This window comes from Chinchilla lanigera, unplaced genomic scaffold, assembly GCF_000276665.1.
Source record: "Chinchilla lanigera isolate Chin_1 unplaced genomic scaffold, ChiLan1.0 scaffold00085, whole genome shotgun sequence".
Lineage (NCBI taxonomy): Eukaryota > Metazoa > Chordata > Mammalia > Rodentia > Chinchillidae > Chinchilla > Chinchilla lanigera.
The window spans coordinates 8,168,479-8,187,247 of NW_004955486.1; the positions used below are offsets into that span (position 1 = coordinate 8,168,479).

General features: G+C 58.1%; 1 protein-coding gene across 1 annotated transcript in view; it reads right to left on the reverse strand.

Moving 5' to 3' along the window:
* Prdm16 (PR domain containing 16) overlaps positions 1–18,769 on the reverse strand; it is a gene marked incomplete at its 5' end in the record, with an annotated part of 187,941 nt that overhangs the window by 28,631 nt on the left and 140,541 nt on the right. Inside the window, 2 exon segments of the mRNA XM_013504223.1 lie at positions 3,136–3,238; positions 12,802–12,936. Coding sequence (XP_013359677.1) covers positions 3,136–3,238; positions 12,802–12,936 — 238 coding nt within the window.

Consider the following 18,769-nt stretch of genomic DNA (forward strand, 5'->3'; position numbering starts at 1 on the left):
AAGAAGAAATGCTGCTTCTACCTATCAACTAATTTTTTTTCTTCTGATTTGGAATTAAGATGAACAATAAGACTGTTGGAAAAAAAAATAAAACTGTCAGCATTTAGAATGAACACTCAGCCTGATCCAAGCTGATGCAGTGGAGGGGGCACTCGAGACGGAGCTGACCTTGGTGACAAGCTTGCCCTCTTCCTCCTCCAGCTGCAGCCCTCCGTGGAAGGGCAGGGCAGGGGACAGGACCTGTCTGACTTTGCCACCCAGGCACGGTGTAGATGGGTCTCTCAGCTCCCCGCAGGCAGGGAGAGTGGCCCCGTGCCTGGGGCCTGCTGGGCAGGAGCCTTTCATTTCTCAGGATGAGGAATTCCATTTTAAAGAAACAGGAGGCAGCACTGCGATGCCCTGACGCTACATCAGGGTGCCTGGGTGCGTCACTCACCTTCTCCTGGGCTCTACACAGCCCTGGCGCCCTCTTGACTGGACAGTGAAGTAACTTGTTATAGAGCTTTTGACACAGAAGCCAATCTGAAGGCTGATTATCCTTACTTTCCTCCCCAGATCCTGCCGACTGAGGGGCTCGCATGGCTTCCGCTCTGCTGCCACCTGTGTGGCTGCTGGGACACGTTTGGGTTTTTGGGTCCTGGAGACTGAACCCAAGGCCTTCTCACCAAGCTACATTCCTAGCCCTTTTTTATTTTGAGACGAAGTCTTGCTAAGTTGCCCGGGCTGGGGTTGAACTTGCGATCCTCCTGCCTCAGCCTCCCAGAGTGCTGGCTTTGGGATGGTGTTTTTCAATGGAGTCACAGCTCTGCAGGGGCACTCAGCTGCCTGGCCGACCATGGACTCCCTTTACTCCTGGCTGCCTGGATGTGACCACCCGCCCCCGTGAAGCCCCCCTCCCCCCACAAGCACACAAAAGAGCTATCTGCTGGAAACCGAACCCTCCGCATGCAGATGCGGTGGGGGTCGCGGGCTGGGGCGGAAGTCCCACCTTCCACGCGACCCAAAGCGCACCACGCTGCAGCAGCCTGCGTCTCGCCTGTCAAAGCTGCCCCTTGCTTGTCTAGCTTAAGTTCCAGCAGCAACTTTCACGGCCGAGCAGGAACAGAACAGAAAAATAAATCAGTGGCTAATGGCTTTGAGAACGGAGGGGTTCACAATTACCCGGCATCCACATGCTAATCTTCAACTGCAACCTCAAAAGAGCTCAAGAGCTACTCCAAATTCCTGCAGGGATAAGGGGCCGGCTGCATTTAGCTGGGGCCGGTGGAAAAGATTTTTTTATGATAATTATCTTAGTGAGGAACGTTTTTGCATTTTCCTTCTGCACAATTCAGAGTTTAGCTGGGGGTGGGGTGGCTGTTGGGAGTCAAAGAAGCGACCTTGACAGCCAGGGAAGAAAAGTCAAATATTTGATGTTGGACTATTATGTGTGGGAAGCAATTAGCCCACGAGCGTTTGATAGATTATTAGGAAAATGTAGACCCAGGTTATTTAGTGCTGGGGGTTGGGGCTGGTGGGGAGCAGGAACTGAGGTTTTTAAAAACCTTTTGAAGAAAGAAATTTCATTGTACAAATGAAACCCCACAGCCGAACACTCTCTTTAAGTTAAGCAGATTTATCTTCTGGAGTCTCGTGTGTTCTCCAAGACTCACAGGTCTTTTCAACAATTATTTTAAGGAAAATGAGACCTCTCTCTTGCTACCCAGGTTTTGGCAATTTATTTTTCTTTTCTCAACAGCCTAATGAAAACCACGCTTCAGCAGAAAGGACAGACAGGGCCCAGCTGGTGACATTGTCCTTCTGTGCTGATTTCCTTTTGACAGCTTGGGGCCGTGAACCGCTGCTGCCTGGAGGAGGGGCCCTGGCTGCTGTAAACTGAGGCACGTTCTCTGGGTCTGGGCTCACAGCCTTCCTGCCCGCTCCCCAGGCAGCTGTGCGACCCCTCCCTGCGAAGTCAGAGTGGCTCTTGGGGAAACTCACAAGTGGTGTTAATCATTAAGCCTGTGCATTAGTGGGAGGAACAGACCCCTGTCCCTCTCTCTGACCTGAGCAGGAATCTGCAGTTCTGGGGACAGCTCCAAGGAGAGGGGCTCCTCTGTCCACTGGTGGGGTCTCAGCAAAGGCAGGATGGTCACACAGGAGCCCCAGAGCTGCCCTCCACGGCCAACAGAGCCTTCCTCCAGCCCCCAGGTCGAGGACCCTATGCTTTACGATGTGAGGAAGGCGCCCAAGCCTGTGTTTCAGAACCCCAAGTCCAGCTGTGGCAGCACATGACTGTAACACCAGCGCTCTGGGAGGCTGAGGCAGGAGGACCAGGAGTTTGAGCCCCGCCTGAGCAATGTAATGACTTAGCAAGACCCTGTCCAGAAATCAAAAATAAAAAAATTGGCTGGGGATGTAGCTCAGAGTGAAGGCCCTGGGTTCAACCAATGCCCAGTACTGCAAACAAGGAAGAAAGGAAGAAAGAAAGAAAAGAAATCCCCAGCCCTGGTTTGCTGTAAGGCTAGCACTTACTCAAGCATGTCTCAGAGGTACTTGGGTGCGGACAGACAGAAAGGGGACCCACGGGTCCCAACCCGACAGGCAGGCATTGCCTTGCAACGTAAGCAGGAGTTTCCGGAGCTTTTCAAGGCTGGGAAGGGTTTAAGGACTCCCAACCCACTATCAGGCCTGGCCCAACGCTAAACATGCCCTCCACCAAGTAAAATTCCCTCCAACACATCTTTTGGATTTTAACTTACTGAGGGGAGTCACTTTGAAAGATGCCTATATCATCCTCCTCTCAGCTCCATGACAGAGGCTGCCAGGCCACACTCCACTCCTTTCCGTGCCCCCTCCCCAGTTCCCTCCCTGTCCTTTTCTGCAGTATTGGGAAAGGCTGGTAATAACAAGGAGGACACCGTCTAAAAAGTTCACCAGAAGCTGCAACACTGCAAAGACATCCACATGACCCCCATCTGCCATTGTGCAAAGCCCTTCTGAGACTCAGGACCCAGCTCTGGGGCCCCAGGAAGGAGATAGAAGTAGGTGGGCACTCTGTCCGTGCCTGGGTCTGGGGGCGGCAGCTGCGATGCCCGTCACCGGGTCACCGGGTCACAGCGCTAGGTGACAGAGGGCGGGCAGGCGGGGTCTTACCGTCCAGGCTGGGCGGCACTGTGCGCAGGGAGTAGGCACCCTCCTTCACGTGCACCAGCAGCTCCTCGCCCGGCTCGATGTCCTTAATGACTCTGTAATAAATCTAGGACGAGAGACCAGAGAGCGCGGGTCAGGCCGGGGCTGCTGGTCCCCGCCTGCAGAGGCACTTGGCATGCTCTCAGTCCAGCAGGCCACCGGGCGCGCGTCAAGGAGGCCGGGCCGCAGGCCACTTGACCTGGCTTCTAATTGCCACTAAGAGGTTCCCCTCGGAAGTTCTGCAGCGCTTGCTCAGAAGGACTGAAGCCCCTTTTAATTGGTTCCATCCTGTTTTGGGCTATTGACAGAGAGGGCACAGAATTAAAGAGGTGAGGGTCAGCGTCAGTGTCCCTGCCGCCCGGATCTGGGCTGCCGTTCTGCCTTTCTCATCAACACGGGCCGAGTGGGTGCCCTGTGCCAAGGGGCTGGGGACTCTTTGGGAGGCTGGCATGAGCTAGGCATAGGTCCTCACTCAGTGGCGCCGCTCTGAGCCATGCGCCGCTTGCCACCTTGTCCCCTGAAGGCTGACGTCCCCTTGGAGGTGCTGAAGTGGTGGCTGTGAAGGAGGAACTGGCAGATCAGAAAGGGAACCCACCACACGGGGCACTCAAGCGGTGCCTCGGGGACAACTGGCTTCCTAGGACCTGCCAGACTCTGCCTCTGCAGACGCCAGCCACACTGGCCTCGCTGGGCATGGCTGAGCGGCACCTGCCCCGCAGGCTGGAGGCAGCGGACACCTGGGGGTGTCAGCTGCTAGGGCAGGTGGACGTGTGGGGCTCTCCTGAGGTCAGGAGCCAGGCAGCTCCCAGCAGCCCAGAGCCTGGTCCGAGGATGCACAGGGGCTGGACAGAAGTCTGGAAGAGGCCACTGGGCACAATGAGCTGTCCCCAAGGTGGGGGGGCTCCTGCCGCATTGTCCTCATGGAAGAGGGGCTGAGGAAGGAAGGGACCAGCAGAGGTAGGAATGTTCTCCAAGAAGACAGGGTTGGCCTGGACTCAGGGACGGGGGCTCCAGGGTTGGTGCAGACACCCAGGCAGGCTGGGGCTGAGTTCTCACAACGGAGAAAGTCTGTTCCAGGAAGAAACCCTGGAATCTGACTTGCTCCAAATGGGGGCTGAACCGAGACCCACGTGGCCGCCACCCCCAACTTGTGGACTCTGTGACGGGCAAAGTGACACCATGAGCTTCCAGCAGGCACCACGGACACTGCACCAGGGCCCCGCGCTCCCTGGCTGCTGTCCCAGGACCTTGACCTGCATTTCAGAATCAGAACTGGACCCACAGTCAGAGACAGGGCAGGAAACCCTCAGGGTCCAGCCAGACCCTGAGAGCAGCTGGGCCGCTCCCCCATGGCTCGGTGTGGCCAGAGCTGGATAGAGGTAGAGGGCCGGGGTGGAGGGTGGCTTGCACCCGGGTTTAAGGTTGCCTGGTCCCCACTCTCTCTGTTGTCCCACCAGGCCCCAACATCCAATTGGCCTGGTGACCCTGGCGCTGTGCCACTGCTGCCCTCCCTGGCGTCTCCTGGGAGACACCCCACCCAGTGTCACACACCCTGTCCACCTCCTTCTCTCTGGGCTGCAGGCACTCCCAGTGCTCAGCCCCCCAACGGCCTCAGTCCTTCCATCCTCTCTGAGGGGTGCATGGGCCCTAGGATCTCACCCCTCCACTCTCAGCTCATGGCCTCAGGACCCCCACCCTGGCTCAAGGACAGGAGCCTCGGGAACCCGGATCATAGGGGTGGACGCTGATGGAAACACAGGCCCCCTCCCCAGGAGTCTGCTCCTCTAAGGAATCCTCTCCTCTCCCAGGTGCCCCTCCTCTCCCTGAGCTCCTCCTCCCTTGGGCTACCTTTCTTCCTCCCGGGGCACCTGTGGAGTACACAGGGAATACAAAGCAACAACACTACCCGCAGAGACTTGGAGCCAGGACAGAATGAATCGCTATTAGTGCGCGTCTCAGGGCCCCGGGAGGGGTGGGTGCCTCCACGGGAGGCGTACGGGGGGACAGGGCCTCCACTGAGCTGACGGCACGAAGCGCAGGGTTCCAAAAGGCGCGAGAGGGGCTGCGGCGGGAGCCCGTGCTGATTCTCAGACAAAGGCCGGCAGGGCCAGGTCGGAGGGGCTGGCGCTCCCAGCCTCCAGGGCGGCGGGAACAATTGCAGTGAACGGTCAGCAGCCCTTACGCGTCCTGCCCGTGATCACGCTGGCTCCTGGCGGCTGAGCCTCCCGGACAGACTGAGCTTTCACAAGGTGGGAGAAAGTGTCCAGGAAGGAGAAACCCGGAGTCTGACTTCCGCCAGCCTGGGGCAGCGTGCGCGTCCTGGCGTCCTCTCCTCGCAGGATCTGAGGGCAGGAGCCTCTTAGCAACGGCTAAGGTTACCCGCGCCAATAAACGTCGGCTCTAAACGGCTCTAAAAAATAATGGTGCCAAACAGACAGGGCCTGCAGCGGAGCCCTGCTTCCTCCGCTCAGCCTCCCTCCGCGGCGACGACGGCTTTATTGAACTTGGGCGAACACCGCGGGACAGAGGTCCTCGGAATTATAACTGTACTTAGCACGACCTGGCCTATTTTATTCCTCTTTTATCACTTTCCAGACACAAAGAGGAGGTCCTTGGAGGCGAACGAGCTGGAGGACAAATAACCAGCCGCCCTCTTCCCAACAGACAGAGAGAGAAACTGCCTGGGGGAAGCTGGTACTGGAACTGACCAGCGCCCCCGCCCCCCGCCCCCCGCCACATTCTGAAAGGCAAAGAAATATTTACAACACCTATCAGCTTTTAGATGCTGTCTCCTTAGGGTCCCTGGAGTGTTTTCATAAATATCAGATGAGTTCACAGGGAAAGACACTACTCTTGCCTACAGGACTTAAGTGTCACAATTTTCATTGCTACTCCATCTAAGAATTTTCACATTTCCATCCATGAAATATGCCCGGATTTCCCGAGGCTGAGATGACCAGCGGGTGACTTCAGAGCCAGTGGGCTGAGCACAAGTGCCCGGCACCACTGTCTCCTCCCTGGAACACATGATGTTTTTTAATCCATCAAGTACACTTTCCACAACTTCATTTTTCCCTCTTGCTTGACTCATCTAAGAAACTGGAGAGGCTCGTTGGGATAAAATAGGTGAAATGTCTTTCCCAGCACCTTTCTTTAAAAAAACAAAGTCTCTCACCATCCTGGACCTCGGAGTTCACGAGGCTTGAACTGGGAAAGGCTGGCCTGGCTCTGAGGCGTCTGTCACCAAGATGTGCTCTGAGAAGTGGAATCTGAGTTCTCTAAAGTGATTGCTGTGACAGTCCTCCAGCAACCCAGCCTGCCTGCCGCCTGTCCCGCCGAGAGAGGATGCTGGTCTCAAGGTTATCCCGGGGCTTTTCTCTTGGGCATCTCAGCATCTCTGAGATTTGCTGAGCTCCTTGCTGTCTGCAGCCTTCAGGGACCATGGGAGCTTCGCTAACTGCTCCCTTTGCCCAGACCGTGATCCACGTCCGTCTGCAGAAGGTCCACACCCGGAGCTCTAAGGCCGGCAGAGGACTGAGAATTTGATGTTTAGAAAACAACTCAAGGTGCTCCCAGACCTGGCAGGGATGGCTCGGTGGGACCAATGCGGGGGTCTTCATGTCTGTTTCCCGCGTGCAGCCTTCGCCTGGCCTGTTTTGTGGCTGCTTTCTCAGAGCTGGGCAGGAGCGAGAGGACGGCAGGAGCTAGGGCTCGGGGGTTTCGGGCTAGCCACCTTGGGCAGGCTCCACTGCATGGGCCACCCTGGGATTGGCTGTGCTCGTCCCATACATCTCTGAAGCAATTTTATTTGTGCCCAAATCTTTATTATTTTGTTGCTGTATATTCTGCCTCCTTCCCAGCAGCTCATGGCTTAAAAAAATTTCTATGCATTTATTCCTTTCTTAGGTGTGCAGTTTGGATCCGAATTGTAAAAGTATAAATTATTCGCCTGTAATTAAATTGTCAACATTCTTCAGGTCTTCTTCTGATAAAGGTTTACATCTGAGTAAGAAGGATCAGAACACACATTCTGACAAATGGTTTTTGTATTGTGAAGGTACAGCCGAATTTAAACATTTTGTTCTCCCAAATGAGGACTAGTTGGCTCCCGAGAGGACTCGGCAACATGTGACACTTTTTTCTGAATCAAAACAAATTTGATATATTTTGAAAGTCTTTTGTCACCTGGTTAAGAAATGCTACAACTAGTCCCTCCCCTCCCCTTTCCTTTTCAAAGAGAAAATTGTGCCTAATTGTTGCAGGCTACCATTTGAGCCGACAAAATTAAAAATTTATGATTTTTAATTTTAAAAATGATGTAGGATAAAAGTAAAAGGAGTAAGGAAATGTCAGGGGGTCAGCGCGAGATGATGGATGTCAGACGCCCCCCGTTTAAAATTCCAGCGCTAGCAGGTCACACGCCCTGACAGGGAAGAGGGGTCCAGGTCGGGGCCAAGGAAACGAAAGCAAAAGAGAACCGGCTCGGCCGCAGGCTGCGATCCACCGAGCAACACCAGGTTTTCATTAAAAACAAGAGCTGGCTTCGTTGAGGATGTGGTGCAGCGTGGTGCTGGCCCGTCTTCCGAACAAACGCCTTCGGTTCCAGCTCCCAGGAGGGGCTGCCCCGGGACCGCTCTGCTTTGGAAACATACAATCCCTCGTGTTCGGCACCATCAGTGGAGGCCGGAGTGGCTTCAGCCTGCTGGCCGTAGGCTCCATGTGGCGCCCTGGCCCCTGCCCTGCCGAGGGACCTGCTAGTGTCCTTGGAGACCGTCCAGGCAGGGGAGGTGAACGCTGCCCTTCTGCACTGGGCTGCTGTGAGTAGCTGGAGAGCAGCGGGGAGGTGTGCGGGGAGTGCGATCGCAGCCCTGCCCTGCTCCCCTGCCCCGCTGGCCGCTGGCCACCCCGCCACTGACATTCTTGCCCTATCGAGGCAATGTGAGACAGAGCAAAAAACCACGCTGCAAAGGGGCCCGGCCGCCCCCGCTTCCTCCTGTGGGCACTTGGCGTCCAAGCCCTTGTTTTCTTTCTTAACATGAAAACAAGTTTAGGAACAGACCCTGTCTGTGTCCCCCAGGCGTTTCAAACCCACTCATTTGCTCATAATTGCAGGAGAAAGAACCACCCAAGGGTGACCTGCTGTCCCAAGTTCCCCACAGGGAGAGGAAGACGTGGTGGCCAGGCAGGGCAGGGGCGGTCTGAAGCACCCAGAGCACATGCAGGCACTTGGGGCAGTTCCCTGCCCTCGGGTTCAGCAGGACGGAAGGAAATTAGGAGCCAATGTGCCCAGTGTATGTGGGGCTCCAGGCTGACCTGACCTCCCCAGCACCCGGGACGGAGCCCTGCTTCTCTGCCTGTGCAGGACGTGTTGTTCCCACTGGATGGGCCACCCCAAAGCTTTTGCGTTTGGAAGCAGGGTAGCACTGGCCACGGAAGGGCCTTGTGTGCCCTTGGCCAAGGGCTGGTCTTTACGGACAGAAACCACAAGTCAGCCTTCAGGTGACGGGGCCAGGCCCAGGAGGAAATCGTGGCCCACCGTGGCCTCCGCTGCCGCCTGGCTCCCCTGTCCTGAGCCACAGGGAGGGCCGTGGTGAGTGCGAGGAACAGGCCTGGTCCCTCCTCCTGAGGTCCCTTGGGCAGAGGTTCTTGGAGTCACAGGGCCAGGCGGGGCATCTCCGTGCCTGACAGAAGCAAGGGCCAGTGCCAGCGAGCGCTCTCCTGCAGCCCCACGGCCCTGGGGGCAACGAGGTCATGGAGATGGAACCGGCGATGGTGGGGTACGGAGGCTGGCAGGTGCAGCTGTGCCACCTGCCCTGTATCCTTCCCGCCCAAGGACCAGGAAGCGGCGTGTTAGAGGGAGGCGTCCAGGAAAGGTGGTGGATGGCGCCGAGCCCCTCCGTGCCCATTGCTTTTGCTCACGTCCTGGTCCCCCAGCCCCACATGGCTGCACAGGGGCAAGAAGCCGCCCTCTTCTGGGTGGAGGCAGGTCAGCAGTGTCTGGCGAGGTTGGGCGAGGGCGGGGGCTGATGAGCAGGTCCCAGGCAGCTGTGAGCTGCGCAGAACCCAAGCTGGTGTGTGGCATTGCTTCCACGGCCCAGGTCCTCAGCCTCCCCTGTGTCCCAGCGTGTGGGTCTCTATCAGGACATGGACACAGGGAGGCCAGGCGTCTGAGTTCGCCCGTGGCCTGCGTGCTACAAGCGGCAGGTTCCTGGTCGCACCGCAGTCCACGTGCCATCGCATCCTCTGATCAGTGGCCTCGCTGCTCCTCTGTGTGGGAGGGCTTGCCTCCTCACTGCTGTGGCTTCCAGAACATTCTCTGAAGATGCCGAGAGCCTCTTCTGTCGGGCTCACCTCCAGGGAACTGGGACTGAGCTCCTGTGTTTTGAACTTCAAGTCTAGGCTCGTGCCTTTCTGGCTGTTGATTTTCCCTGCTGAATGCACTGGGCAAAGTCAACGCTTCTCTGTGAACGTGGATGTTCTGACACCAGCCCTTTCCCTCTGTGTCTGTGCTGCAGTGGATGTGGTGTGCATGTGTGTGCGTGCACGCATGTGCGCATGCGTGTACACTACAGGAAAGGTGAGAGCTTGTTCTCTGAAGTGTGTTTTTGTGTGTGAGACAGATTGTTCACTTACACATGTGCATGCGTGTGTGTGCATGCAGGTACGTGTCTGTGTGGGGGTGTATGTGTGAATGTGTATGTGCACGTGTGTGTGCACATGGTGGGTATGTGGTGTCCATAGCTACTCGGAAATCCTGGCAGAAGCCCTTGGGATCATGGAAATCTGAGAAGCCCTATTAATATCATGTAATATTTCCTTCTCAAGGAAGCTCTGTCTTCGAAAGAGAATTCTGTGTTTGAAAATATTTTTCATTATTAATATTTGAGGAAAGTTTTTATTTAGCCCCACAGAGGGTCAAAGCAGCTTGTGTGCCTCGCCAGTCAGGACCAGGAAACGGAAGTGCTTTGTGCTGAGGCTGCAGCCGTCCCCGAGAGAGCGGCTCTGCCTCTGGGAGACCACTTAACAAGGACTGCGAGTCTATATTCCTATTCTGAAATATATTTCTGAAAGCTGCTTCGTTCAAGCAACAAATAGGTACTGAGAACCTATGGGTTTCCGAAAGCAGTTCTTCATATTATTAGAGTATAAATGTTATTTGAAAGCAAACACATTCTGCAAATTGCTCACTTTCCTCAGGTAGCTGAAATTCTGAGCTGGGATTTGGGCCGGAAGCGCAGTGGCCTGCACCCTTTTGCACCCTCCTTCCTGGCCAGCAGTCTCCTCTCTGGGCTTTGGAGGCCACTGCCGCGTGGTTTGTCAAGTTCAGAGGTGCAGCTCTGGGGAGACACTGGCGGGAATCTGGGGTGACACCTGGTGTCCCGCCGTGCTATGAGGGGGTGTCCCCGAGGACAGGGTTCCTCTCTCCTTCTGCTCAGACCTTTCCCTCTGCTGTGGACCTTCAGGGATTGCATTTGCTTAAATGTGCACCCCGAGTTCCTCTGGGGGGGCATCACTTGGCCCGTGGAGAGTGACCCGAGAGGCTGCGTGGGAGAGGGACCCACCAGGTGACAGCCAGTGGAGCTCGGGGGAGAGGCCACGTGCTCCTCTGTAAGCATGGCGTTCGGAGGGGGCCGAGAGGGACACACACAGGGTCAAATGGAAGGGAGCTACAGAGCAGGGCTGTCTCTCGCCTTCCTGGCAGAAAGCATTTCCATCCTCTGGTCCCAACACCGGGTGGACAGTTTGCAAAGCAGTTGCTTCCATTTGGACCCCAGGTGGAGCTCAAGTAAAAGCTTCCCTGAAAAATTCATAATAAAACAGATTCTTGAGGACAAGCTTCTCTCTCTCCCTCCCCCTCTGAGATCTTGCTAGGTAGCCCAGGCTGGCCTAAACTTGAAGTGATCCTCCTGCCTCAGCCTCCTGAGTGCTAGGATTAGTGTGTGCCACTATGCCCACCTAAGACAGGCTTTTCTTGAGAAGATCACATCTGTTTGAATAGCTCACCTCACAAATACACCTACCTTCTTGCTTTGGCTTAGCTTAGAGTGCTTTTACTCCCTAAATAAAACCCCATGTCCTCTCCTCTGACCTGCACCTCACAGACGCGGCCCTGCCCGGCCCTGCCCGGCCCTGCCCGCTCCTGCATTGTCCCCGGCCCCTCCAGCAGGCCCTGTGCAGATTCCCAGTGGGCTCGTGCTCCGGGGCACTGTGTGCCTTCAACCTTGACTCCTTCGTTGGGTTTTACTATCATTCGGAAGCAGTTTTTGTTCTGTTTGGTTTTGTTTTAGTTTTACTTTAATGTTTAAAGTTATCCTTTTACTTTAGTTCTTTTGCTGTATTCTATCTTTAATTCTTTTGCTGTATTCTATTTTTGAAGCTTTTTTTTTTTTCCCAAAAGTTTTGGTTCTCACTGAAGCCCAGTGGGGGCAGATCCACGCCCTGTCCAGAGCCGGCTGGTGTCCAGTGTCCCATGGAACAAACTGCCTGGTTCCTACTGAGTCCAAGGGCCAGGAAGGAGGCTGAACTGAGTGGGGAGCATGGCCAGGCCTCCCCAGGGCTCTCTTGCTGAACTTCTGAACGCAAAATATTTGTTTAAAGTCAAAGGCTTGAGCTACCTTTAGCAGCTTTCGTGGCTGCTGGAGGAGGCGCCTTGTTGACGTGGTCTTTACAAACATAGTCTAAAGCAAGTGAACCCTTTCCTTGAGAGTGAAATCTCACATGGAGCCCTAGGGTCTAGGCAAAAGCAAATAGCTCTCCAGAAGGGGATGGGAGTCCTAGCTCCCCACAGGGACCTAGACACCAGGGGTCCCAGGGTGAGAACCGCCACTGGGCAGAGCTAGAGTGTGGCCAACCTCCAGGGCCAGCTGCAAACTCACAGGGAAAGGGAGAAGTGGCAACCAGCTGCCTTTGGGCACTGGAGAATCTGTTTCTGGTCTCCAGGGCAACCTGTGGGCCTGGGGTGGCTTTGATAAGTCCCGGAGCTTGAGGAGCCAGGGAACCAGTGGCGGTCATCAGCCTTGGGAGCTGGGAACAGTATGGAAGGAGCCCCCAGCCCTGGCACAGCCTGGGCTGCAGTCAGAACTGTATGCTCGCGAGATTCCCAGGTGGCTCCATTGGCCAGAATCTAGTGCCAAGACAAAGCCCTGCCCCTGGCAGCCTGGGCGGGCTGTGATCCTGATTCTCGGGGACTCCAGGCAGTAGGGGCTGCACGTTAGCCTGGCCTGGATGAGGACGCCCCGAGCAGCTCCTCAGCTGGTGGCCGCACCCTTCAGGCAGGGGTCTGGCACATTTGTTCCCAACCCTTATGCCTAACAGCATTTGTAGGGAAGGTCAGCCTGCGGGCCGGGACCCCACCTGCTCCCTCTTCCAACTGCGCTTCATCTCAAATGCATCATCGTTCAGCAACAAGCACTGTGGGCCTCAGGCTGCCGACCCACGGCTCCCACAGAGCGGTCCCAGGCAGCTGAGCTCCCCAGAAAGCCAGTGCAGGCCAGTTGTCAAACGGCCACCCCATGGCACGACAGGTCTCGGCAGAAGACACCAGCAGAGGCTCAGCTGCCCCTCGCCTTGGTGCTGTGTCCCCAGGACCAACGCCAAGGTGCAGAGGCCCCGCATCAAGGCTGGACCTACCTGCTCGTTGATCTGACACATGGTGAGGTTTTGGTCGTCACAGGAGCATGCCACGCGGATGTATTTCAGCCAGCTGCCGGCCCCCGTCTGGCCAGCATCCACACAGAACTTCTCGCTGCCCAGGTCCTCGGAGATCTGTTGGGGAAGAAGCACACCAAGGGTCAGAGCGCCCCACAGGCTCCTGGGATGACAGCAGGTGGACGCCTGGTCTCCGCCAGCTCCAGCTCCGGGCCACCCAAACGCCCAAGCCCAGAGCCTCTGCGAGCAGGCGGAGAAGCAGAGGGCAGTGTTTTCTCTTCTCACCGAGCAGATCACTGCCCTGACCACTCGAGGAGTCTCTGGCGCTGCAAAACCTCCCCAGCGACGCGTCCCAGGTGTGAGAGAGCAGACGCCGCTGCATCTAAGCCCAGGGCCCCCTGCTAAGGACAGTTGAGTGCTGGGCTAGAAAAAAGTGCTTTTGAAGGTAAGGGTGTCACTGGGGTGTACAGCTGTGCAGAGGCTGTGTGTCCCTGGGTGTGTCCATGTGTGTGCGTGTCTCCGTGAGTGCACGCTTGTGCCTGTGTGTGCACGCTCACGTCAGCTTGCACATCACCCCGAAAGGAAGAAAACCGGGTCATTTCCTTAAAACTGGAAAGTTTCAGTTTGACACCCAGTGACATGCAAATGCCCAGCTCTTCTCACCACGCCCGCCCGCCCGCCCTCCAGTGCTTTTGCGCTGGGGCCTGGCTGGCTTTTGTTCTTGCTGGTGTCTTTTGAGTGCAGCGAGACAGACAGGTGGGCGCCCCCGCCTCAGGCTTGCTTCTGACCGGCAATGTGCCCCCGCCTCTGAGAAGGGTTCTCGAGAAGGCCTGGTCCGCTGGACCTTGGGGCGGCAGCCGCAGCTAGGGTCCTGCCTCCTGCTCTCCGCCTCCCACCTGCGCTCCTCGGTGCCAGCTGTGGTCCTGAGCCCAGAGCCTGGGAAGCTAGCAGCATCCTGTGTGGCTTCCTGGGCACAGAGCGGGCAGGGGGTGGGAGTCAGGTCGGTGGGCAGGGGCTGGGGCCACCCTACGCTGAGGTCCTGCAAGTAGTGAGGCCGAGTCCAGGTGTGCCGTGGTGGGCAGCTGTGTGCAGATGTGCAGGTGTTCAGGTATGCAAGGTGCCCCGGTGGGCAGATGTGTCCCTGTGGGCAGATATACCCAGTGGGCAGGGATGGAGGCCGAAGGACGTAGAGTCAGGCAGGGCCAAGGCAGCCATCCAGGTGGACACGGTGCTGGCTGACCCCAGCCACCATGGACCCCGCACTCCCGAATGCTTTGTACGAACAGTAGGACTGGGAAGGAGCCATCCACTTAAGGCCTAGAGCCACCTCCTCTGCCCAGAGAACCAGGTGCTTCGTGAACAATTCAGGTGGCCCCCAGATGTGCACAGTGCCTTCCGGGGTCACCGGGGCCCATCTGAACTCAGAGCTGACAAGGGAATGCATGCCTCCAGAGGCAGCAGCGGCGCTCAGGTGCGCCGGAGCGGCATGCAGTCCGTCTCTGGACCAGCACCCTGGCCACCCCACACTGTGGTCTCTAGGAGCCTGTGGGCAGCCTCTGTGGCAATGTGTGCCTTTAGTACCAAGCCTCTGAGTGGAAATGCCCGGCCCAGCTTCGCTGGACACTGTGGAGGCTGCAGGCCTCAGTTCTGAGAACTCTGCCTGTTGTCCGTTCAGAGCGCAGGGGGAGTCCTGGAGAGTCCTCTCCTGCACACCATGTCCTCATGTTTCATGTAGGGCCTTTCCAGGTCCTCCTGCTGTCGCAGGAGGTCACTGCCTATAGTTCCTGAGTCCAGGGTTGGCCCCAAGCGAGCACCACAGCTTGCCCGCGGACTGGCCCCAGGACCGCTCCCCGGTGGACGGGAGAACTGAACCATGACCGTCAGCCCCTGTGGCCTCCCCCCTGCAGCCAGTGCTCCCTCCACCCCCACTTCCAGCCCCTCTCTGGGCCCCTCTCTGGGCACTCAGGCCTCTCTGTCCCAGTGGCAGGAAACGGCTGTGAGGTTAGCGGCCTCCGCCTGCTGAGCACTGGCCCTCGGCTCACGGGGAGGAGAGGCTGCTGCAGGGCTCTGACCCCCGACACCCCTGCGGTGGGGCTGCAGCTCCCCACAGGCCCTGCACACACAGCTCTGTGCAGACAGGAGGCTTCTGGCTGCCTCCATCTGCCCGTGGGCATCTGTGTCTCCCTGTGCCCATCTGTGTGTGGGGCAGCGTCTGGTGCCGTCATCATGCAGGGCTCTGTGCCCTGCATTCTCCGATGCCGGCTGTTAGGGCGTTAGCCTGGCCTCAGCCCCCTGGGCACGGGCCTGTCTCCTCCAGGCCTCCACTGAAGAGCCATCCACCTCAGGATCTAGCGAACAACTGTCTGATGTGCTTGGACACTTGCCGGCATGTGTATGTGTATGTGCGTGTGGGTATAGGCATGTGTATGTGTGTGTGTGTGTGTGTGCACCTGTGGGCCTGTATATAAGTGTGCGCATATGCCTGGGAACATGTGAATGTGCACGTGTGCATGTGGTACATACTTGTGCATGTATATGGGCATGTGCTTGTGTGCAAATGATTGTGTGCTTATGTGTGCATGCATGTGGACATATACCAGTGTGTGCGAATGTGTATATGCATGTGTGTGCATGGATGTGTGTGCATATACACGTGTGTGCAGTGTGTGCACAGATGTTGGGGTGCTAGCAGGGTGGCCACAGGGGGCAGCCGGTGTGTTCCGGGAGAAGACAGAGCATCCCCAGTGACAAAGGGGCAAGGCAGCCTGTGGGTACTGCCCATCGCCTGTGCCCTGTGCCAGGGTCCCTCCTCGGCACAGCCGCCTGAGTTCTTCTCTACCAGTCACCCAGCAACAGTGCAGTGCTCACAGGGGGACAGAGCCTCTCAGGAACATCCCGCCCTCACACAGCTGTGTTTGAAAGTGGCCTCCTGCCCTTCCAGCTCTTCCTGTGCTGGGGAAAGGACCCCAGCTCCTGCGAGCATGTTCACTGTGCAGGTGGCTGCTGCTCCCCGACATGGGACAGTGCTCACAGGCCTCTGGTCTGTCCTGTCCCTGCTGGACACAGAGCTCAGTTTGAAATTTGAGGATGTCCTTTCCTGTCCTGTAGGATGGGCCCGCTGAGGTGGGCAGCCCTCTCCTTCCTGTCTTTCTGCATCCCAGGTCCGTCCTCCTCACACCTGGAAGGCCTGGTCCCCAGCCCCTGACCCTTGAGGGGTTACGGGGCAGTCACTTCCTGGTGGCCCCGAGAGATGTGAAGTGGTACCCTTCTGGGTGGACACCCCAGGACCGTGCGCTGCTCCTTCCCAGAAGCTGAGATTCGCTGACCCTGCACAAGCTCTGAGCGAGCTATGGCGGCACCAGGGAGGGGCGCCACGTCTTGCTGCCTCTTCCAGCACAAGAGTCCACCTGTGGGCTGGTCCAGCACGAGAGTCCAGCCTGAGAGCCCACCCACAGTGGGAGGCACGAGGGCATGGCTATCGCTCTTCTGCCCCTAAGGGAATGTGCCAAGGTGGACCTGGCTGGGCAGGTACAGGCCTGGCTCAGGCTGGCTTCCTGGTTGGGGCACGGAGGCCTGGGCCATCTCTGATTCCAGAGAAGGCAGAACAGACCTGGTGTCCTCTTTCCTGTTACTGCCCCCATGTCATGGGGGGTGGCAGCACCCACAGGACGCAGCCCCAGGCCGCCCTGCCCCAGAGCTGTGTGTCCGGAGTGTCCAGAGCCTACTGGAGGATGAGCAGGAGGGTGCCCGTGCCCTGCACTGGGATCCAGAGAGCAGGCCCGGTGGGCACGAGCCCCTTCCCCACTCTCCACACTCACAGTGACAGAGCTGGGGCAGCTCCCCAGCCCGGCAGGCCCTAGATTGCCCAACTCGCCCCTGGCCAGAGTTCCCTGGGTGCAGTTCCCTGGAAGGAAGCGCTGGGGAGACGAGCCCTGGGGCGGGGTGTGGCCACAGCCTCAGGCAGCCCAGCCCCTGTCCATCCCTGTGCCTGGGGCCAGTACCGAGGACCGCAGGACTGAGGAGCTTGCCTTCCCGACCGGAGTGCTCACCACACCCAACCACGCCTGCAGCAAGGCCACTGCTGGGTCTAAGCTTAAGTCACTGAGCCCTGACACTCCAGGGCCACCTGGCAGACTCGAGGGAGGCTGAGGGGGATGAGGAGAGGGGGTGGGAGCAGCCAGGGAGCAGGGAGGCGGCCTGGCCGGTGGCCCCCCATGATGCCTTGGCAGGCAGTTGCCTGGAGCCCTCTGTGCCACTGTACCCAGCCTCTCTCCAGACCGGAATCTGCCGCCTACCCCCTCGGAAGCCTGGCACTGGGGAGCCTTGGGCTGGGCCCCGGGAGTCGTAGCACCTCCAAAGAGTACTCCAAACCCCCAGCTGGCCTCCCAGCCCCCCATGTCCCCTGCTAGCTCCCCCAGCTCACGAATCGCCCCCACCAGAAACGCGGAGTTATGAGGTGAAGCGATGGAGAGATCCTCTTAACTGTGGCAGTCTGCTCTCACGGTGTCTGAATTTCCCCGCACTTCTTTCTGCGCTGTGGCTCTCTGCCGGGCTGCTTCTCTCAGGGCTAACGGCACCGCCATCAGCGGCTGTCGGGGTGTGCGCGGAGGTGGGGACTCGGGGCGTCTGTCGTCAGTTGGCTAATGGATCCCGAGTGCGCAGGGAGGAGAGAAGCCTAAGCACTGTGTCTGCCACACGCCTGGGGCTGGCAGGTGCTGGGGGGCTCTCCATGTGCCACTCTCCTTTGAGGGCACGGAGCAAACTCAGAGCAATGGGTCCAGCCATGAGGCCGTGTGGGACACTTTCTGTAGGTAGGCACGGGCACACGGGCACAGGAGCACACCCATGCACGCACATGAGCATACACATGCGCGCACACAGCCACACACGGCTATACGCACACACACAGCTGGGCGGGGCACCCACGATGATGATGATTTACGGTGATCGGAAGTGGCAGAAACAGAAAGTCCGTTCTTGTGTGGAGGCGGGGGGGAGGCCTTCTGGAAACACTTCTGTCCGGTGTGGACACAGGGCCTGGATGAGCTCATAAATCCCTGTGCTGAGGCTCGTTACGGGCTCCGTGGTGATGTGACCAAGCACCGGGGAGAAACGCAGCTGGCAGGATGGGGTCACACTGCCTTGGGGCGGACGGGGCTGCCTGCCCACCAGGTCACGGGCCTGGGGCCCACCTGAGCAGGGGCAGAGGCGTGGACGGGCAGGGAGGGACCAGCCTTTTCTGAGGCTGGCTGGCCTCTGGGGCCCCGCTGACCATGGCCTCCTGGGTAGTTTCAGGATTTGGGTGCTTCAAGGTTGGCCTGCTGCCTGAGGGGGTCTCTGCGGACCAAAAAGGGGCCAGAGCACCCCAAGTTTACGTCCCAGGTGACTCCTGTGTCAGTGACCGGCAGATGCCTCGGCTCAGAGCCAGACGGAGATCACATGTGTTGGGGGAGTCCCTGAACTCCTCACTCTGCGTCACTGTGGGGCCACACCGCCTTCGAGGACCTTATGGGCCAGAAACTACTCCAACACCATGTGACACCCCAGGTTCACCGCGCACACATCTCTGGGCCCACAGACCCACGCCCCCAAACACCTGGGTGCCGTTGAGCTCCTGGGTGTGTGGCCCGCACAGCCAGCCCAAGGCTGCTCTCTGCGGCAGCTTCCTCAGAGTTCTGTCCGGCTGTGCCTCTGTCCCCTCTGCCTTTCTGCGCCATTTAATTTCTCTTCTTTTCCTCCTCGGGCTAGGGCTGGGAGTGGAGTGGACCCACACCCCCGACCACGACTGCAAACTCTGCCTAAAAGCAGAGGGTGAGACGGTGTGTGTTGGTGCCCGTCACCTGAGCCTCCAGGTGCCCAGGTCTCAGGTGAGCACAGCTGGGCCTAGAGGAGGGGTCTGGTGGAGGCGGCAGCCCTAACCAGCCCTTCCTGTGGCCTGAACCCCAGGGCT